This window comes from Lonchura striata, chromosome 3 (genome assembly GCF_046129695.1).
Source record: "Lonchura striata isolate bLonStr1 chromosome 3, bLonStr1.mat, whole genome shotgun sequence".
In the NCBI taxonomy this organism is placed as follows: domain Eukaryota; kingdom Metazoa; phylum Chordata; class Aves; order Passeriformes; family Estrildidae; genus Lonchura; species Lonchura striata.
The window spans coordinates 89981837-90005243 of record NC_134605.1 but is presented as its reverse complement, the minus strand read 5'-3'; the positions used below and the strand labels follow the sequence as shown (position 1 = coordinate 90005243).

General features: G+C 39.1%; 1 protein-coding gene across 1 annotated transcript in view; it reads left to right on the top strand.

Moving 5' to 3' along the window:
- Window positions 1-209: 209 nt before the first annotated feature.
- Window positions 210-23407, top strand: part of HCRTR2 (hypocretin receptor 2) — a 32156-nt gene continuing 8958 nt past the window's right edge. The window contains exons 1-4 of the mRNA XM_021551140.3: window positions 210-553; window positions 13801-13979; window positions 15463-15706; window positions 22860-22975. Of these exons, the coding sequence (XP_021406815.1) occupies window positions 325-553; window positions 13801-13979; window positions 15463-15706; window positions 22860-22975 (768 nt within the window). The 5' untranslated portion in view covers window positions 210-324. The remainder of the gene's footprint in view (window positions 554-13800; window positions 13980-15462; window positions 15707-22859; window positions 22976-23407) is intronic.

Here is a 23407-nt window from a genome sequence, read left to right as displayed (position 1 = left end):
GCACCTGAGGCATGCAACCTACCCTGACCAGCCTTTTCCACGACAGTGCAGGGGGTGAAGCCTCCCCCGCGGAGGCTGCACCCCTTGCCCGGCCGGGGGAAAGGCTCGTCAGGGCGGGTTGGGGACCGACGCGGATCCCCAGCCTGTTCCCGCATTGGTTCCCGTAAGTTCCCGCGTCATTTTTCTCCCCACACCCCGCTTTTCGCACTGGCAACCACAAGCCTCGATGGACGGGCGGGAGAAAGCTCGGATGCTCTGAGAGGGTCTGGGTTTGGGTTTGTTGGTTGTTGTTTTTTTCCCCAGGCTCCTGAACACCCACTAGGGATGTCCGGGATTCAAACAGAGGATGGTTCCCCTCCGTATAGGAATTGGACGAGTGGGTCGGAACTGAATGAAACGCGGGAGGCTCTTTTAACCCCTTCCTCCGACTACGATGATGAGGAGTTCCTGCGATATCTCTGGAAGGAGTATTTGCATCCCAAGGAATATGAATGGGCGCTGATCGCCGGCTACATCGTCGTATTCATTGTGGCTCTCGTTGGGAACATCTTGGGTGAGTCGAGCTCCCCAAAACTTCCCGTTCTCCCTTCCCGAGATGGGTTTTACACGGAGGATGGCTGGAAACCCGGGTGGGTTTGACACGCCCCGCTGGAAAGGCAGCAGTCCCCAGCCGAAGGGGAAAGTTCGGGCTGCGCGGAAAGGGCCATAAAAACCGCTCCCGCTAGGCGGGCGAGGGGCTGCGGCGGCGGCCGCTGGCGTCCAGGGCCGGGCACGGGGAGCGGGGCGGCGGAGCGCCCGGCCGCGGCTGCCGGCCGGCTCCCGCCCCTGTCCGCCGGGCCACGGTGCTGAACCCTCCTGGCGCGGCGGCGGCTCCGCCTCTCAGCCCGCTCCGGAGGATGCTGCTCCCTTCCCGCGCAGCCCCGGCCGGGCGCCGGGGGCATCGAGCGCGGGGTGATTCTCCAGGACAGAGACAGGGCACGGGGACCGGCGCGGCGCCGGCCCGTGAGGGGAACCTGCGCGGCGCCCGGCCCGTGAGGGGAGCCGCGGGGTCCCCTCAGCTGCCGGCGGGCGCGGAGCGCGCGGCGCCTTCTCCGGCGGCGCAGCGGCCGCGCTCCGTCCCCGCGGCCGGAGCGGAGCGGGGACGCGGGGCGGGGGCGAGGCGTTCCCTCCCGGGCGCTCATTGAGGGAGCGAGGCGGGGCGGCGCCTCTCCTGGAGCCCGCCTCCTCCCGCTTCCATTCATCCTTGAAGGAGGCGGCGGGGGCGCGGAGCTGCGCGGCGGCCGCCTCGAAGGGAGCGGTAGGGGCGCTGGAGTGAGATGGAGAGCTGAGGATAGTGAAGGGAGGAGGGCACGGGTGGGCTGGGGCAGCGGGCCAGAGGGGTCTGGCCGTCAGCAGCCCGCCCGCTGCCCCCCCGCCGCTCCTCTTCGCTCCTCCCCACCGCTCCCCCGAGCCCGCTGCCGCCCACGGCGGGGGAACAGGCACCGGGCAGGGCGGCCACGCGTGTGCCCCGCCCAAGGCGGCCGTGCCCCTGCCGGGCTGCGGCTGGCCGGGGAGCGGAGCCGGCGCTGCTCCGCAGCAGTCCCGCGTTATGGACGGGCGCGGTGGGGCCGCGGGGAGCCCGCTCCGCCAGCAGCACCCCCTGGGCTGCGGTCACGGCCATTGGCATTCCCTGTGTCCATCTGTGACACCGCCGTGAACGGAACGCGCTGGGCCCCGCCCCGCCATACGGGTCTTTCATTCATGTTTTTCAGAAGGAATTGTGCATGGCAGGGCTGTCACTGCAAACTCTACAGGCTTCCCGAATTGAGATACAAACGAGACTGCAGCCAAAGGCAATATTTTAAATGTTTTTTTTTTTTTTTCTTAATTTCAGCGGATTGATCATGGTGGTTTTTTTTTGGTTTTTTTTTTTTTTTTTTTTTAGTAATTCTGTAGCGTTGCCCTAAGTGCCTATGAGCACGTCTGCTCAGTCCATTGCTCGGCAGCCAGCTTGATCGACAGTGTATATATAACAGCCCTAGCAAAGAAGCTTTATTTTAAACTAGGATAAAACCTGTCCTTTTTCATGATTTTGAGCAAAGACTATTTTAGGTGAATCACCTGTGCTTGCCTATTATACTCCACCGATACTGTAGACAAGCTGTCCTCTCACCTGTAAGAATTCAAGGTCAAATCTTCAGCTATAGGAGCTTTCGCCCTGTTTACAGTTTTCTCCTCCGAAGCCACGAGGAGAAAAACTTTCCTCTCTGTGCACCCACAAATAGGGATTATTCCACTGTGGATGTGCAGCTGTTCTTTCCTTGCATTTGTGTACATTAACTCTTTGCTTGGGGTGGAAACTGGCATCTGGTTCCGCATCCACCTGGATTCCATCTTTTACTGGATGGAATGTCCACCTTTTGTCCTCTGAAATCTCTCCAAGTTGTAGTACATGGTAGCAAATCTCTGTCTTAAAATGGAAGAGAAGTAGCTGAACACCTTTCTATCCACTCTAAATCACAGTAAATCGTACAATAGATCATTCAACTTTACAGCTGGACTCAATTAGCTTAAAGGTATTTTCCAACCTAAATGATTCTGTGATCCTCCTCAAGCTGTTTGCTCCATATTGTTGGTTCTGTTCATGGATGAATTGTTTGTGGTGTCTGCAGGTGCTTGGTAGCTGAATACTGTCTCATCTTTATTCAAGAAAGCTCACACTGCACTGATTGCAGGCTCATGTGATTCCGAGGAGAGAAATGGATGCGATCTAATGCTCTCTACAGTGACATTTTAGAAGAACTTTTTTACTACCAGTGAAATCTGATGCAGAACAGTGTACCTGTTGATGTCTCCGAGAAACTGATTTCTGCTGCTTGAAAAATCCATATTCAATCTTAATCTGGGATTTAGTCATGGACCTTCTCAAAGAGCAGGAGTGCTTCTAAAGAGTGTTTTAATGGCTACTAATGCTTTATAGTATCATCCTTAATGATGCATTGAGTTCCTTTGCTTATGTTTGCCCAGTGTTGCAGAACTCATGGCATGTGGAGTCAATGCTTTGATTCTATTTTTAACACATCCTGTTCAAATAACACTTAAGCAACTGGGAAAACCCTCCCTTTCCATGTGGGGTGCTGAAAATTACATTTCTGCTTCTTATTTTGGTTTGTGCACTCACATGGGATAAGGAGTGTCCCAGAAATTGTATCTGTGCAAGTGGAAGGCGCAGGACATCCCTTAGATATTAGTATTAAACTGAATTGAATAATTCTGACAGTTAATTAACAACCAAGGGTAGAATCAGAAGCTTGAACTTTGATTGACATCTATTGGGTTCTTGAGTTATATGCTATTATTAGCGGAATTCAGCAGGAATTCCACTTATAATAGCATATAACAAGATCTGCATTGCTATTTAGCTTTCAGTTTAATTAGGAGAGTTGACACAAACTGTCAGAGCTGCTATGCAAACCAGCTAAAGTGAAAAACATTAGCAAGCCTCTGTATTTGAATGCAGGTTTCAATATTGCACACAGTGCTTCATGTCAATGACTGTTGTGTGCCTGGGTTGGCTGCTCACCAGGTATTTCAGTGTAAGTCAAGGAAAAGAAACAGATTTTACGATGATTTTATGACATATTTACATGAACATGAAGGGAATCTGAAATTTAGATGGCAATCTCAGTATGATGATTTATCCTATTTTTTCCTTCACTTGGTCACTATTTTTTACTAGAAGCAGAACAAGTGTGGAAAGTAAGGATTTTCTGTTTTGCAAATAAGACCAAAAATTTTCTTCACTACTGCAGAGCAATTAAACTCTTGCAATTTCTTTGCACATCTAGTGCATAACATAGAACTTCTTAATGTAGAATGTATGTTGACTGTAAAGACCTTTTTCTTCTTTATTTGAAAACATGTCATTAAAAATATTGCTTGAAAATAGGAAACTAGATAATTAAAGATGAAAAGGTATTTTTAGGATGTCTGATTCCATTCCAGGCTGATCAGTTGAAGTAGTTAATAACTGGAGTAAGACTACAAGGGGTTGAAAGGTAATGTACAACTACATATATTTTAACTCTGTTTATGCATATGATGAATGCAAATGACCCTTGTTGAAGTTATTCAATCACGTGGGTCAGGTGTTTTCGGATGAAATGGTTTCTCTCAGGGAGCATGCATTCATCAAAATGAAAATGTGCAGCAGAAATTGCTTGGTTTGATCAAAGACTGAAGGCAAAACAAGCAACCTTCTGGCATCCCACCAGCTGGGCTGCTGGGCTCTTGGCAGGCCTTCTCAGAGCTGGCAGGAGCTGCAATCTTTAGCACATACAGGCTGCCAGTGCCCAGCTTGAAAGTCCTCAACAGTACTGGCTTCCAAGGGTAAGAGACCATGCAGTACATCCGTGAGAAGTCTCAGAAACTTAATTTACTCACACAGTTTGGTGATACTTGTTTTTCATTCCAATTTAGAAAGAGATTGTGAGTGACTTACCCTTCTCTGGATAGATGTATTATTTATTATCTATTTTACAGTAACTGCTAGTTTTGCTGAGATCTGTAAGAACCCAACTATACTCCTTTCTTCAGAGTTCATAGTCTGACTCATAGAGTTCAACAGCCTCCATTTGATTTTTCTAGGGCTAGAGCAGAAAAAAAATCATTGTACAGCTCTAATACCAGAGTCCTGCTCAATGCCTATGAATAGTCAACTCTCTCAAATGCTGCTCTGTTGTAATTTTAAAGATAACCAGTGAATACTGAGGTCTAGGCATACATGCCTATGTTGGTAGAATTGGATGAGTCATGTATTCTCTTAAATGATCTTCATGAATCCTATTTTGTTGCTGTAGATGAGGCATATTTCATTTAATTGCATTTTAAATTCTTACATTTCATTTTTCTCAGATTCCTTGGGGAACCTGGCATTGAAAGGACTTTGTAATACCAGCATAAGAGTCACCTTTATCTGTTGGATGAGTAACTAGAATGGCTTTATCACTGTTAAGAAGACAGCACATAGGAAATGAGACAATATATATATTTTTTTCTACTAAATATAGAGAAAGTAAGAGCTCAATTTATAGAAGACTTCGAGTATCAACTGAAGTACATTGTTATTTTCATAATATAGGGATTACTCACCATCTTTCAAAACAAAAAAAAATTGAATGGTTTTGGATTTTTTTTTTTGTTTATAAAGCATATTTTATTTTTTGTGTTGCATGTCAAGTGAAACCTTCTTTGTTTTCTTGGACATAAGCAGCTGACTTACTGCCTGTCTCATGAGATGTGTCAGAAAAAAACTATAATGGACTGTTCCCTAGGGGAAGGGGTGCCAGGAGCTGAAGGCAGCAGCAAGACTGACAGGGTAGTGTACTCCCCAACACAGTCCCACAGTGCCTGAGAGCTGGGTAGGTCTGAGGATGTTTACCAGGTTTCTGTCACCTCCCAGCAATCATCAGAAAAATCTCTTGTGATGGAACAGGTCTGAAGTTAAGCCAGAAAATCAAGTCAGTGGATGAGTTTTACAATCAAATTCAGCAAGGCAAAAGCATACTTGCAGCCTGGTCTTTGCTCTAGGGCAAAAGGCTGACTCCCAAAAGAGTGCTCCAGAACTCCAAAAGCTCTGTTCCCAGAATCTTGGTCCCAGCTTATGCTCTGCCCCATACCAGAACTGGCCTCCAGCATGGACAGCCAGCTCCTGGGCAGGGGCAGAGGTTGCAGAACCTGGGGGTGCACTCAGCTCTGACAGAACTGTGCTCTTTCTCCTGGTTCTTAGCACAGTAGGACTGCAAGGGTTTTAGCCAGTTTGTGTAATATTATATTGACAATAAGGATCTGTGATACAGGTTCAGAGGTTGTATTATTTGCAAGATATTTGCTGGAACATGTCACTAGCATAGTGAATTGTATCTTCTCTGTATATCCTGTAGAAAAGGCACTATGTCTTACATCTCCAGTAGAAACAGACATGGACATGGAAAGGTTTCTCCTAGTGCAACTCATGTTGCAGTGACTGATGAATGCCTTTTGAAGCATATTTTTTCAAAGTTGCACAGCATTTCAGCTGTGAAACACACCTTCATTTTAATGTCATGCAGCTTTAAATTGAATCAGTGAAGTGTGAAATCTTTTTGTCATAGTGTCATATACAGTATGACATCTAAATTTCTGACTCTTCCACCTGTAATAGGAAGTGTGGATAAAGATTTTGTAGGCTTTATTTGTAATAATATCAATTATTATTATTAAATATCCAGTCAATCATTATAGCCAGCTCTGCAGAGATTACTGGGTTTGCCAGTTAATACTGGTAATGACTAGGGGGATGGGGGGGTGGATATTTTAAGCCAACTGTCTTAATCAATACAGTTAGATTAGGAAAATTCTGTGATGGAACCTTTTGCTTCCTCCAGAGCTGACCAAACCAGGCATTTTGGGCAGTCTGTTTTTATAGCATAGCTGATTCTCTGCTAATAACTTCCATTTCCATTAGATTATTGAATGCCTAAGATTATGTAATGTGGCCGAGTTAGAAAATTATTCCAGTGCCAATTAGATGGTTGTGCTATTACTCCCAGTTGTGATCCATAGAAATAAGCTTCCAGTATACAAAATTCAGTTCTTGTGTTCTTCTCCAATGCCTTGATAAGCCAGTTCTTAAGATGTAGAAATGTGCTGGAGCAAATAAGTAACCCAAAACCTCTTAACTCTTTGGTACAATAGAACACGTGGTAGGTAGAAAACCTCAGAAAACATATTGCTGCAAGCAAACTAATTGCTGTTATCTGTTTTTTTATTTATGTAGATCCTCACTGTCTTGTCAGTGACAGTTCTCCATTAGTACATTCCAGTGAAACTGATGTTCAACAAAATACTTTGGGATTTCATGTGTTCTGTGTTAGTCAACTACATTTTTTTCAGTTTTGGTATTTTTTGTGTGTGATGGAACCTACACATGCCCACTTGTTTATATGTAATACACAGGGAGCATGACCTAGCCACCTGCTCCTTTTGTCATGTTTTCTAAGGATTTCTTCACATATGTTTGAACACATTTGGTGTTCCCTGTTGATGAGGAGCTATCACCTCACTGGTAGGCCATATAATTCCTTTGCTCAGAGTATTGTCTGTCTTTTTAGCTATCACATGATGTATTCAAGGACAGTTCTTATCTGCCAGGCATTGTTACCAAACACTGGATTTTTTTCCCCCAGTATTTCCTTTATAATAAACATTGTATAAAACAGTGTATTTTCTTTGTGTCATTCTTTCTATTACTTTTCAATGTAAGCCTGGTCTCATGTTGGTCTCCTTTCTTTCAGATAAGATTAGTTACGTAAAAATGAAGCAATGTGTGAGTTTAGAGCTTAATAGTGGGTAAGAGATGGACAGCATAAGAATTAAATAGTTTCCTATTCACATAAGATATTGCTTTGTTTTAGATCTTTTGTTCTCATTGCTGGTTTAAAAAATCCCTAATTAAATATTCTCTGCAATTTAAAGTGCTACTTTCCCCTTAATCAAGATTATCAATAAAATTATTGAAAGACTCACAAGAAGCCTTCCTTAAATAAGCTTAGTCTTAAGCACCTAATTTTTAGACTCTTAAAGCAGAAGAATCCTTAATTAGGAGTAATTCATAATGAAAGTAGTTTTAATGATAGCATTTTTCCTTCCAGCAGGATACATTCAGTGTTTTCACAGAGACTCTAGCTCTCCAGAATTCCCTTTGGTAGCATATCTATTTAGCTTTCCTTTCAACCATGTGTTGCTTGACACCCCACCACTCAGATCTTGATTTGCAGCAGGTAATATCACCAAAAGAGAACAAGAGGAAGAATTCCATATGGAAAACCAATTAATCGTGAGGAGAAAACAATTGAGGGTGGGTGGGTTATGAGATAGAGAATAAACAATGTATCATTCACAACTATTTTTCACATGTTTTGTCACTGATTGTAAAATACTGTGAAAGAGTAAAGTTTTTTAGAAGCTTTCTGCCTAATGCATTTGGAGATGCTGATTACCAGGTCTAATAATCACAGCATCAGTTCCAAATGACTTCTAGATGGCTATATTATGACATTTCAGTCAAACAGTTGTGAGACTGAATTACCGAAGCAAAATAAAATCATTGTAGTTTAGAATGAAATATGATCATTCTTTGTTTACTTCCATCTGGGATTTATTATTCATCAGAAATTAGATAAGAGATAAAGTCGTTCCTTTATATATGAAAATGTCAGCTATTGCTGGTTATGGAAATTACACTTCTATTTTGGCCAGGAAGTTGCACTGAAAGATGACCCATTGAATAAGAGGTTGACAAGACTTTTGGAGTGTAAGGGAAATGATTTAGGGTTGACATGTAGAAAACAAATTGACAGCTGACCCAGGAGTCCACCAGTGGAAGGACTGCAGCACAGTGTTTAATATGCTCAAGAGAGCATAAATCTTTCAGGAGGCAAGCAGCTGCCCTTTTTACCAGATGGAGACTTTTTATTGTTTTCATTTTCAGCTTGAGATGCAATGAGCTGTGCTAATTGATTAAACACCATTACAGCCTCTAATTAAAATGCCTCAGGAAACTAAACCACAGGGCTAAATTTGTACGTGAAAAATACCAATCTCACTATATTGTCATATCAGAGAACATTTTTTTCTTCAGGAATATGAGGTGAAGCTTTCTTGGTGGATTTCTAGCATAAATCAATTTTAAAATTTAACTCTGATTTTAACCTTTTATTTTTTTGTCCTTGTTGGGACTTTCCTGTGAGACTTTTTTGGGGAGCAGGAGATTATCAGTGTTTGGAGGATGGCTCCAGAAAGCAGCTTCGTTATCACAGAACTGTCCTGGCTTATGGAGAGCCTCCACACATTTTTCCGAACGCTTTCAGCCTGGCGACTGCGGCTGGTTTCTGAACCTTTACTGACACTATGTGGAAGAGATGGGAACAACAAGTGCTTCGCTTTTTAAAGCACTGCTGAAGTCGGAGAAAAGTAAAGGGAAGTGTCCCCGGTGAGAGGAAGGATTTGGGGCAGTCTAACAGCCATTAGAAAAACAGCTGCTCCTTGCGAAACCTGGCCTGCCTGTTTGCACTTGCAGGAATAGCTGTAACTCTGAGTGGTTTCCTAAAAAAACCCCAAAAATATGGAAAATAATACAATACATTGGACAGATAATTAGGTTCCATTAGCAGTAGGGAAAATCATGCACAGCAGAAGCATGTTTCATAATGGCTTTTTTACATTTCTCTCCTTTCTAATCCTCTTTTCTTCAACACCACTTTCCCCACTTTCTTTCTCAGTCTCATTTATGACATCAAAGGCTGCATAAAAGCTTTGCATATAATGTTAAATTGAAGTTTTATTAAATTACTTTTCTATTACAGAGATTTTTTTGGTGGAGATCTAAAGAGCTTAGTCTGGGCCATTTTCCTGTACTCCAACTAAACAGTCATCCTATTAACACCGTGGTATCTCCCAAGCATTTTAGGAAGGCTTCTCTTGGCCTCATCTCCTATTTTATTATTTTGAAGTGCTTTTTGGTAAAATACACTCCCAATTGAGAATCTACTACATTTCTTATCCTTTCTTCTGTTCTTTGAGATAAGTGGAAATTCATAACTCTGTGCTATTTCTGTTTGGGTAGGCAGATGGCATTTCACCTCCATGGAACTTTCTTTACCTAGCATGTTACTTGAGTGTTTCTGTGTTGAGCTGAGTGCCTCTCTGTAAAACTGCCTGAGATGAAAATGTGTAATTAAAGGAGTACAACTGGAGAGTATATGAAATTCTTTTGTTCTGATACTTAACTAGCTGCATAATATTCAGTGGTATAGTCAAACAACTTTTCATTCCTATAAAATAGCAGGTTTTGAGCACAGGTTAGAGAATCTTTCTTGATGAGCTGCTAGAACACTAGCAATGAAGCTATTGTCCAAGTCTATTGAGTAACCTTGGACTGTAGTAAACTCAGAAAGAGCGAGACTGGAAGGAATGTATTCAACTAACTTTATGTAATTTAGAACTTATTTATGACTTTTTATCATTCTGTCCTATTCAAATAACTCGTAGCAGATCCTCATAGCTTTTTAGCCTTGCACTGAAGGAAAATATTACCAATGTTCGTGGCAGGTGGAAAACAGTATTGCAAACAGCAGAGGGCAGTGAGGGCAGAGAAAGCTGACTTGGTTTTAAAATACTTCCTCTTTTTTTCACAAGCTCTGTCTTTTTTTTTTTTTTTTTTTTTTCCAATGCATTCATGGAATGAGTTTCTGGGATATTTAATTATTATGGTAATATGTAAATATTTATGTAAACTTAAAGCTGATTAAGGTGCTCTTATGCTATGTGCCACAAAAAGAATGGAAATATGCTGTGAAGAAGAGAAGAGGTCAAAAGGAGAAATACACATAAGCATAAGCATAAGCAGAGAAATATAAAGAAACAAATTAGCTTGCATTTCTATACTTGCTAGCTATTGGGCTTTTTCACCTTTCAGGTGCCTATCCCCACAGATTACAATTCAATGCAATTCAGGGGTAGTTTCTGTACCTTGGCTTTCCTGAATACCCTGCTATACTGCTACACCCTGAGTAGCAAGAGACATGGTCTTTCATGTTACTCTGAGGAACAGCAAGCACTGAAGTTCATCTGGATGAATTACATCTGTGTTAAGCCAGTGGGATCTGGAAGGTTTAGTACATGGCAGGGAATTAGGAGTCCAAGTTTCTCATTCTGTGTCTGATTTACTGTAGGGCCTTTAACAACTTCTGCTCTGCACTTCACTTTCTTTGTGTCAGAGATGAAAATGATAGCAAGTCTTAGATTTCTGGGGTATCACAAGGTTTCATTTGCTCATACAGTCTGCATGAACTCAACATGCAGAATGCTATGAATTGATTTCTGATATAGCTGGCTGCCAGTGAGATTGACCTCATATTTGTCAATTTAATGGATTTGTTTTACCAGAAATAATGTTTATGTTCAGGTCTTTTTCACATGGACCAGCAGAGGAATGGGAATAGGCCTGGTCAAAGACCAAACATATCTGCTTAAACCTTGCACCTTTAGGCATTGACATCCATGGCTGTAAATGATGTACTTGTCTGAATGGGTAGAACATAGGACTGTTGAAACCATAATATGAGAAAAAAGTAGGCAAACTCTGAACTTTTAAACAACTTTTTAATTAATTCTTGACTGTTGATAAAAAAAATAAAGGACCACACTTTCAACATGAATTGTACTTAAGACAAAGAACCAGCTATAAGTAAATGTCCAGATCTTCAAATGTTTAGTGTTAAATATTAAAATTATTGAAAGTGAAAATGGGTTTTACATTTTTTCCCCAGCATTGCATTTCCAACTGCAAACAACATTCCAGAGGGGCAGCAATTCCCTGTTAGGTGCTGCCTCTGTACTATCAGGCTTTAACTGTGGCAACCCCATGCACAAATGACAGTGATAAAGCTCTTATTTGTTATGTTGTAATTATAATGCAATGCTGTAGAAATATTTCCTTTGGTAGGTACTGTAAATCTTCCAAATGAGAAGAAAATACAATCAATATGATATTTTCTTTAAGCCTTTCATTTATAAGCCTTGCCTTTTAGGTGTCTGAGGCCAAAACTAAGAAAACCTGAAATTCTGTATTCAGGAAGAAAACAGGAGAAGAAATTTATACTGTATTCTTTTCAAAACCAGTGCAAGAACAATGAAGAACTTTGTAGAGAGGTTTTCATTTGCATTTATGACAGCATGATACAGATATAGAAAAATTAAATTTATATGAGCTACAGAATCCAGAGCTACCTCTGCAACACATTAAAATATATGAAGAGCATATGTTGCATCACAACAGAGGTTTTCAATGAACCTTGGAAACCCATATCTTAAGGTAGTTAATAAAATTACCTGGTCTTAGAGAAACTGAAGGCCACCTAGCCTCTCCCTTTCTCTGTGTCCTTGTCTAAGTATCTAAACATAGCCCTCATGAAGAAGTACTGCAATCTCAGCTCCTGCCACTACACTGGTAATATCTTGAAAGCGTATTCTGCCAGTTTTGGTCACTGTACTCTCACCAGAAAGGTTCAGTTCAATCTGAAAGTGTCCAGAGAGCAGCAACAAGGATGGTTGCAGAAGTTCTTGAAGTAACTGAGAGTAAAAGATAAAGAGCTCTGAAGTTTTGAGGAAATATATAACAAAAATTCTTACATATGTGAAGCATTGCTGCAGGAAAAAAAACTCTTCCTCATTCCTGCCTATCTGCAGAAAAAAAATGTATATAAAGAGCAGCAAAATAAAAGTAGATTTTAGATTTTTTGTTGTTGTTGTTTTGTAGGGAAGATAGTTAAACTGTGCAACACATGTAAGAGATGTGTGAGATCTTAAAATACAACATATTTTCAAACGTAAACTCGAAAACAGTTGTATGGTTGTAATCTTGCTGTAGTTCTGTTGCTCTGCAGACATAAAACAAGATTTGTGGAGTGAAGTGGTATATTTTATGAGATCAAGAGATACAGCTGGAAGATAGACAGAAGCTTTCAGACACGTCATCCTTCTTAGGATTTAAAGAAGCATCTGATCTCAAAAGCTTATGTGCCTTAAAGTCTGTGTGTTTTCTTCCCCAGCTGTTTTAGCAAGTTTAATGACTATAAGAGAGTGGCTTAACTCTGGCAGGTTCCATTTTGGATTTGGGCAATGTCTTGAGGATCTTTTTAGCTCAATTTTTTAACATTTTCTGACCTGTTTAGTATACCTAAATTAAGCATTGTGCTATATCCTGACAGATTAGGAGACTGAATATTCATATAGATGTGCGTGATGGATGAATAATTGTTTGCAGCGAAGACCTTTTGATGTACAATGAATTGTATTCTTGTCTTACAAAAAGTATTGTGGTGCTTATGGGAAAATTTTGTGCATTAGATTTAAAGATCTTTGGGTGAATGAATTTAAAAATCTAAATAATTCAAAAGCTTTTGATTGCACCAGTCACTCAGGGTTTGACTTCCAAAATTATTTTAAAAGTTTATTTTCTGATACTTTGTTAGGTTTAATTCATTTAATTCATTTTTAATCCAGCAGTTTATGAATTTAGTGAAGTGGTTTTAAAGATTGATTTGCCTAATTTCTAAAAGTCTTTCAGATTGAAAAAGAGTGACATAAAATATACAAAACAAGTTTTAATGGTACATCTCATAAAGTGTCTGCTATGTGCTGCTTTTGATCGTCATCAAAAATGTAACATTTAATACAGCAAAAATTACTTTTAGTAATTCAAATCACAGCTACCCAAAAAATTGTTACAGATTCTCTGCAGATGCAATAGATATATTAAACCCATAAAATATTTTATAAAATTATATTTGTACAGCTTACAAGATTCCGTGTTGTAGTAATTTGATTTAAGCATCATGCTATCATAAGAAAAGAGGTAAACTTTTAAAGGTGTAGATGTGTATTGCTGTAGACTAGAGCCAATAACTTGAAAGAGAAATGAAGAAAGTTGTATAAGTAGTTAGTGAAGATTAACTACCAGAGAAGTAAGATGCTTTGTATATTGGATTATTTCCCATACTGCAGTCTGTGGAAAACTCTTTGTGTATCAAGACTCTACATGTACCCTCTTGTTTCCACTCTGAAAGAAAACACACAGTTCTTGCACTGAACCACATATTCAGATATTCTGTGTTAAACAAAGGACACAAACATTTCCTTAATTCCACAAAATCAAATGTTTTCCTCTTAAAGCATTTCCTCAGTCATTTCCATCTCACTAACTTGTCTTTCCAAACTCAGTTTGCCTTGCAGTGTGGAAGAACCATCACATGCGGACTGTTACCAACTACTTCATAGTGAATCTTTCTCTGGCTGACATTCTGGTCACAATTACTTGTCTTCCAGCAACTTTAGTTGTGGACATCACAGAAACATGGTTCTTTGGGCAGACCCTCTGTAAAGTGATTCCCTACTTACAGGTATTATTTTTCTGTTTGTGTACACGTTACCCATGTTATGAAAACCAGAAATGACAATAGTATCTTCCTAATACTTCTAATCCAATGGAAGTCCATACCTGATACTGAGTAAGTATCTCAGAGTACATGCTGAAGCCTAAAAGACTGTTCCACTTGGGAATATGATTATGCATAATAAAGACTGGTTTTCATCCATCTGGATTGTTGGACTTCGGCAATACATCCTTTGGGACATTTTTCTGATGCTCTTTACTTTTTGTGATCTTTATTAATGATTCAGAAGGGATGTAAAGGAATTTAAATATCTGTAAATAGAAATAAAGTCATTAATATTCTCTCTGGATGGATCTGAACAGCTACACAAGTGTCCAGGACAGAGAATCCAACTTCTAAAGGCAGTATGGGCTTTTTTTGGGTTTACTGAATTTGTGTCAAAGTATACAGGTTCCCTGGGACTTGGTCGGATTGTCTGCCTTAAGCAATAATTGCTTCTCATTTACCCATGGACTCAACTAGTTTTGAAATCATTTGCATCAAAATGATTGATAAATACATTTTCTAAGAATAGGTGTATGGATGAACTGGGTAAACTAGAATGACAAGTGTTTGGCTTTTTAGTCATTAAAATTCAGAATGATTAAGCAGTACTCAGAGTGTATGCAGATCATCAGCTCTGTGCCTCCAGCACAATTTATATTTCAGAAGATACCTCTATGGCCAAAGAATCATATTGTCAAAGGCAAAGTTCTCCAGAAGCTATGAGCTCTACTTGATACAATAAAAATCACAACTTTTTTTTCAAAACCTCCATTCTAGTGAAAGAAAATCTGAAGAGTGAGTGATCACCAAGCATACAAATTGAAACAATAAAACTAAAGTGATAGGTTATTTTCTTTGCTGAATAAAAGGTAAAATACCTTAGTCTACCTTAAGCTGATTGTTGTCAAGGACCTTTTCATGAGATCCTGAGTTTCATTGTTCTTGTAAAAATAAAAAGCAACTTGTTTGCTCTGGTATGCTAATATAATATAGAAACCAACAAATAATTTAAAAAAAAAAAAAAACCAAAACCAAAACAAAAAAAAAAAAAACAAAAAAAAAAACAAAAACCAAAAACACTGTCTAATGTTTTAAAAGCTTTTTCTTCAGATAAAGTTTTATACATTCCCAGTTGATTACATTTTCTATTTCAAAATTTGATTTTGCAACAGCTGTTCTGTTTAGTTAGCATCTTAATGTGTGAATTGTCTTGTGGATTCTTGTAGGAGTACAGCAGATGAGGATATCTGTTCTAATTCTGTAAGAAGACATTTAAAAGGAGTCTTTTTTTTTTTTTCTGAGTCTTTTTAACAATTGCAGATAATGAACTATGTTGAAAATATAAATAATTTTTTAAATTCTGGGGGAAAAGTACAATAAATAATTTTGAAACTCTGGGAAAAAGCCCTACATTTGCACTTACATAATATTCCCTTTTCTTTAGACAGTTTCAGTCTCTGTGTCTGTCCTAACACTCAGCTGCATTGCTTTGGATCGATGGTATGCAATTTGTCATCCTTTGATGTTTAAAAGCACAGCCAAGCGAGCAAGGAACAGCATTATAATTATCTGGATTGTGTCCTGCATCATAATGATTCCTCAGGCTATTGTTATGGAGTGCAGCAGTGTGTTCCCAGGATTAGCCAACAAAACCACCTTGTTCACAGTGTGTGATGAGCACTGGGGAGGTGAGTCTGTCATTGACCATACAAGCTGAATTTGTACTGCTATAAGGTAATGAAAAAGTAATCCAAATATCAGGAGATGGTAATATGAATTCAAGTTGCATAAACATAACACAAAATGTTCTTGATTATGTAGGCTTTCCTAGAACTATAATTTTTCAAGTTTTGTGAAATTTCTGTGGATTTTTTTTGTGTTTTTGAGCCTTAAAGTACATTTTAAATGAAGTTTAAATGAATGAGGCTAACTAGTGTCTTGACCATGTTAATGCTCTCCAGAGGGTAGAAATGTTCCCACCCTTCAATGCTTATGCTTATATAATTCTGTGACTGATGTACATTGAAGGTTTACAAAGATTTCAGTACTTAGCCTTACGAAGTAACTATACAAGGACAGATTTTCTGTTTACCTGATATTTTGCTAATTTCTAGCATTTGACTATTGTTTATAGGTATCTCCTGGGAGTTCAATGCAAATTACGTGTCATTGCAGAATTTGCAGAGATGTCATCAATATGGGGTAGTGAGTTAATCTAAAATTTGAAATTAGTCATGGACGAAATAATTTAAATAACTTTGTGAAAGTGATCAGTTACAAATTAATCTATACAAGAAGTGTAACCCTGCATTTCCAGATTAACTTTAAATCTAACATGTTCGGTGTCTGACTGAAGCTGTAAGGATTGCCAGGGAGTAACTACTTCTATTTTGTCTTCATTCACAGCAAGTGGTGTGAGCCACCCACCCGAATGGTTGGGGCTCGACTCTGGTGGGCCTTGGCACACCTCCAGTGCTAACAGAGTGCATGAGTTACATGCTGTGACTCTGACACTGGATATAATGGCCATCAGTTATACCATTATTCACACACAGGAAAATAAAGCCAAGTTTGCAAAAACATATAACTAAAAGGTGCCTGTTTAATAGCCTTGAATCCAGCTGAAACACAATCAGATATTCTCCCAGAGCTGTCTCTGTAGAAGAAGATTCCAGACCTGTGAACAATTGTGATAAAATACAACTGGCTTACCTGTGTTTCATTATCATGATAAATTAGCTTAACTGCTAAGGGCTCTTCCATGTGTTATTCTGGAAGTTCCTTTCCTGCTAACGGCTTTCACAGAGCCACCAGAGGATTAATGAGAAGACACTGGGTATCACATTCCCTGCTCTTTATCTCCTTCATCCCAGTCAGTCTTCTGGGACAAGGCAAGGGGGCAGAGGTGGCCACTAGCTCACTGCTACTCATCGCAGACGAAGGTGTGCCCTGAGTCTGTAGCTGAGAGGAAGTCTCTGTTAAGCTGTATTATACTTCGTGTTTCATTGGAGAGAACAAATCTGCTCTTCTAGTGTTCTTCCTTCATCTGTGAAAAATTTTGTATCCCTTTCTGCTGCAGGATACTGCAGTAGTTATGTGACTACTTTCACAGCATTCATTCCAAGTACAATTTTTGTCCACTCATTTTGGCACAGAAGCAATTATTCATGCCTTTATCACTTCAGAGTTAACTATGCAGCAAAGATTCTTTTAATCTCAGCCTAGGAAATGACGTGCTTAATTAATTAGGAAGGCAAGAGAGCATTTCATCAGGAAATGTAATCTCAGAATTTCCAGATCTGCATTGGCCACTTTTTGATTCTTATGGGAAAGTGCTGCTTTTGAGCTACAGAGTCTGTAGTAGGTTTAGAACTATTTTAAAGAGTGCCTCTTGTTCAGTTGTGCTGAAGTAGTTGCAGCCTGAGGTGAAGCACCCATTATACAAAAAAAAAAAAAACAACAATAAACAACCAACTCAAACTGCCATGTGCTTGCAAGACTCTACTCCTATGTATTTGTCTAAATTTAAGTCTACTGGTCTTCAGGTTATGATGTGAGCCTTCACTTGGATGTTTGGAGAGACAGAGGGGATTATAATAAAGGCAAGTACTCATGTACAGAATCAATTTTTTTTGTGTCTGGTTTCAGAAAAGGAGAACAAACACTCCAATTTATTAAAATGATTATTTATATTGAACATGAAAAGAATAATTTTGTATTAAAAAGTTTTCTGAAATGGGAAAGTTTTCACTCCACTGAAAGATAACAATCCTATTTTTATCTTGCTGCTTTTTGAATGAAGAATTCTTCTAATGGCAATACACCATCATTGCACCAGTCTGCTGGTACATTTCAGATATCCTTAAAAATCTCCATGTTCTAATAGTAGCTTATCATAGTAACTTGAAGGAAGAATCTTTATATGCATTAAATTACAAGCAGATTTCTCAAAATCATGGAATTGCACAGTAAAAGTAGAGTTAATAGTATTTTATCAATGAGGATTACATATATATACATCCCTTTCAGACTACAGACTATATAGTGTAATTAAAAAATAATTTCCATTCTGTTGAAAGTGTCTAAGGACTCTGAACTAGTTCAAAGCATCGAATATGCAGTTTTTCTACTGAAAAATAGGGTTTGAAATCACAAAGCCCCCCAGAAAGAAGAAAAAAAGAAAAGGGTAAGTGGTTTGAAATGAGTGGAGAGCTTTAAAGCTGGAAAAAGAAATAAAAAGCAAATATTTTTATAGAAAATAGATACATTTTTGTTGGATTTTGTTTTGCCTCTTTTGACTATGCAAATATAGAGGGTTAAAGAAAGAGCTATCTAGGAGGATGTTGAAGGAGAAAAAAATCAATGCTGCTAGAAATAACCCATATTTTCAAAGAGAAAGTAGAGATGTAGATGTTGCATACACTCAAAAGACCCTGAGAAAGTTATATAGGCGAGTCAATTTTGAGAAAGGGATTGTATTTTGGATGTTTATTGCTTTGTTTAGAACTGTATGCAATTAATGCTGTCTAAAATTACAGTACATCTGATAAAATCTTTGCAGAATATGATGTACACCATATGTTCTGAAGATGTTAAACTGTGAATGTTAAAGACTGGGACTGCAAAAAGAGGATGCTTAGTAACACTTTCCAACACTTTCCACTTTGGAAGTCTGTTGTAATTCTGGGACCCCAGGGCCATTGAAGCATGAGGTGCTACGGAAGAGTAACTGGAAGCTGTGTCCAGGAAGATGTCAGAGATGCCAAAGCAGGAGACAACACTGTACCCTACACAGACACAGGACCAGCTGCTGGAGACCATAAAAGTCTGATGAGTGTCTGGAGGGAAGGTCTGATGAGTACTGTGACACTTGGGCTCCTCAACGGTGAACAAATAGTCGCCACCCTGACTAATGAGATTTGAGTGTGCTGTTGGGAAGCTGCCAGTGACTGCAAATGGAGCAATAGTTCAGCCTAAAACAGGGCTCAATTTCTTTATAATTGCTTCTGGCATTCCTGAATGTAAAATTCATTGCCAATTCTAGGCTGAGGGTTTTTCATCTTGAGTACTGTCTAATAACAATATTTTATTTGGGAATGCAGAAGGATCCAACATGTGACCCATGCAGGCTCACTTAAGGAGCCAGAGTTGGCAACAGCTCTATAATAGTCTGTAATTGCCATGCTGAATTTGATGATAAAAGGGTCAAAATAAAAGAAATATATATTAAAATGAGTTCACCATGTGTCCAAGTCAGTTAAGTACATTGTCTTAGAGCTGTTCAAGAAGAGAGTATTAGCCAAAGTGCATTAGCCAAGCCCTTTACAAAGGTTAAAAAGAATATGGAGATAATTCTTTCCCAAAACGGCATTGCTGAATGGAAACAAAGGGAAGACTTTGTGTTCCTTTTCCTTAGACTATTCATACAATACTGCAAAACCACATTGTTTTAATTCTGGAAAACAGCTGGAAATTGCAGTACAAGAAGCTTTACATATCCTGTTTATCAAACTGTTCAGAATTTAATTAAAAACTCGTAGGATATTTTAATGTAGAAGGAAGTCTTAATATTTCTAATATTCAAATTAGGCTGAGTGTTATTGTAAATTGATAACTCAAGCACAATATATTAGGTTTCAAGATAGAGTTTTAGTATTAGCTAACCCTAAGTACTCTGACATAGGAATTTAGCTTGGAAGCACTGCATTATGTAGTGGATTTTTTCGTGCTATGGGCACCCACTCCCTAACATCCCTAATTATCAAGCTTTATTTGAAAAATATACACTTTTAGTTGCATTGCTCCTCTATGTTGGTAACTCCAGAACTCACATCTTCCTGAGAGTAGGGAACCTGAAAACTCTACTGATGCTCAACAAACTTAGTCTTGTTTCTCCCTATTCTTAAGGAAACTGTCAGGAGTACTAATTTTGTTAAGCACTATGGCTAAAGGGGCTATTTCATATGAAAACATTTTGAGTGTTTATTTCAATTTTATTAAATATGCTTATGTATACATTATGTATTTACACAAATATAGCAAAATTTTGGCAAAAATCCAGAAGCCATATTTTCAATCTACCAGTTTCAGGCTGGGACTGGAAGACCATGTGGAGAGGGGAGCTTTAGAAAAATTTAAGATGTGTTTAATAACCACTGCAGTAGACAAATGAAAACTTGTTTTAACATACTGATCCTTTATTGGGTGGGGTAATTGCAGTGTATGAATGCTGATCCTAATCTAGTCCAACCCCTATGACCACCTGTTTATGTTTTATTCTCTCTTTTCAATAGACTAGCAGCAAGAGAGATTAAAGTCCTTGCTTTATTCTTAAAGAGGTGGTTACCCCAGCTAAGAACAATCTCCCCCTGTCCTGAAGTCCATTATGTTACCACAGAAGGCAAGGACACTTTTCTCCTCTTCTGCTTGGCAGTAAGAGTTTCAGCCATCCCAGTCAGGCAGGACCACAAACTGATTGATGTTTGTATTCAAGGAGCCTGGAACTCACTTGATAAATGAATAGTATCCTTAGCCAGCCCTCCTCCTTCTTGCTGCTGTGATTGTCAAACTGCTTTAAAGCTTTTCTTTGGCTTGAGAAGCTAAGCAGAGTCATGTTTCTTAGGGAAAATTTCTGCAAAAGGCTTTTCCCAGGGTGGAGGAGGGACAGGTTTCCTTTGATGTTTAGCAGCTGGCACTTTCCAGGTGGCTAAACTTCAAAGGCAAGTGTTAGGATCTTCCTCCAACCTGGTCCTCAGTTCTTTGTAGATAGCTAGGCTCATTTAATGTTTTACTTTACTTGGAATGCTAAATTGGAAGTCATAAACTCCAGATGGCCTTTTAAATATGTACTGTCCTTCTACCTGAAAGGGGCCCAGCTGCCGCCAGAGCACTGATGAGGCAGGTGGCACCTCCTCCTGAGCAGAAAAAATGTACTTTCAATTCTGACCCCCTGTGATCCCAGTAAGTCACGTTACTCCAGCGTCTCCTTAATCTCTCCACCTGTGAAACATGGATGTCAGTCCTTCCCTGGGTAGCAGGACTGCTGTGAGGCTGCATTTTCTGGAATGCAAAAGCAAGTTTGAGATCATCAATCACATATATTCTCTGGTTAATGCCAATTATAAAAAACCTGCCCCAAATGGTCTGGCTCACCCAGGGACATTGACAAGCATTAGTAGCTGCAGCTGCTAGTTAGGAGCTGGTAAGCTGGTTTGTTACAGGATCTTAGGGCAAGTAAGAAGTCAAATACTACTCATCTGAATTTTTTGAGCCCTGATCTATCAAAGCTATAAAATGTCAGTGGAAGCATCTCTATTACCTTTTCTGGGAATGTACATTGGCTGGATTTTGCTGTAGCAGGTTTTCATCTCCTTGATACTGGAGGTTTTCTGGGTGTACCAGCAGGCACTGTCAGGTCCAACAGCAAGTGTGATATTACTCAAGTCTGAATTTGAGAGTGAGCCTGGAATTTACATTATGGTGTTCTCTTCCCTGCTATGAGAGTTGTGGGGCAAGTCTTTGTATATCTTTGTCTGAACAAGCTCTGAAATTCTTCTGACATGCTCTTTTTTGATAGGGTCCACAGTCTCAGTCACTTTAACAGGCAGAAAATAATTTTGATGCACCAAAGTTTTGATCTCATGCAACTCTTTTTGTTTCCTTTTTTTTTTCCCTCCTTTTAATCTTTTTCTTTTTCTTTTTTTTTTTTTTTTTAATTAAAAAAGCAATCAGGTCTTGCAGGTCTTATCATCCTGAAACATTTGGAAATTCTAGAAATTAACATAAATTTTCCTTCTTTATCCAAGATGTAATGCTTAAGATTACCTTGCAATTTAACTGTTCATGGGGTGCAGTTTCTCTTCTGCTATGTGTTGTTACTGTCCAAAATATTCATTCCTTTTCTGTGGCCATCCACAGATGTTAAATAGTAATTAATACCAACAATTGGTAATAGCAAACTGCAATTAATGCTACAAAAGAGAAGACAATCTTTCAGGCACTGCACATTCTGATATAAATTACTGATGGAGTTTAAGATGCAACAGTGTTAAAACTCAATACACTCAACAGCACTTCTATGATGTTTTGTCTAAGCAAATAACATTCATAAGTTGTCTTTTGAAAAGAGATACATGGAAAAATAGAACATAACACTACCAAACTCATTATTGTTAAATGGGACTTTAAAACCATCTTGGAGATTTCCTAGGTTTAAAGCACTTGAATGCATTGATTCTATTTTTAAAATTTAATAATAATAATTAATTACTGCATCTTAATCGGATATATTCTGCCACCACCAAGTGATTTATGAAATGTGTGTCTCTCGTCCCATCATTGTGCTGTGCGCTGTAATTTGCAGTTGCAGTCTTTGTAGGTGAGGGATTGAGCAGTTTACTCAGGCATACATGGTAGCCTTTGCAGAATTAAAACTAATGACACACAACCTTTCAATATGTCAAGGATGAGGTAGGTTGGCTGATTACTTATGTTTTTTAGACAGCAAAATTTTTCATTTACAGATAACATTTCATTTTTAGATAAAAAAATTAATCCATCACTGTTTTAACAGAAAGTAAAACTTCTTAAGACTCCATATGTAAAGTAGTAATATGGTAAGAAATCAAAAAAGTGGTATAGGAGATCCTTGGGATAAAAAGTACATTTCTAGTAGAATGTATCTAGAAGTCATTAAAAAACCAATCTTGACCATAATATTATTTGATACACTTTCCTGTTATATTGAAAAATATGCATATGCATATTAATAATTTTTCTTAAGGTGATTTTGAAATGTACATATATTTAAACACACCTTTCCTATTTGAATTCTCTTTCCAGCTGAGGTTTACCCCAAAATGTATCACACATGCTTTTTTCTGGTGACCTACATGGCACCACTGTGTCTTATGGTGTTGGCCTATTTGCAAATATTCCGAAAGCTGTGGTGTCGCCAGGTAAGTCACTTAGACTGGCTCTGTTTACTTGCTCTTGCAACTTTGTGCAGATTCCCATGTACAGCCTCTTCCTTTATAAACTCCATTTTTTCACTTAGGACTTTGATTTCTCATGTCTGTGAAGGGCTTTCTCTTAGCGAGAAAGAAAGCAAAAGGCAGCTGAAAAATTGATTCTAGGTAGAAGAAAAATCTCCCTCACTGTATCTGAAGTACTTACCGAAATACCTTGGATGAACTTATTTATAAGGTCATCTGCTAAAATCTCCTGTAGCAGTCAAAATTTAAGATTGACCTTCTCATTTTGTTAGTTTTATTTTTATTTTTCTTAGGTTGATGGCAGTCCAATCTGAACAAAATGTAAACTAGAAGGTCCAACTACCAGTATTGGGAGACTGGAACTGCCTGATGTGAAGCTGGCTGCTACCAATAACA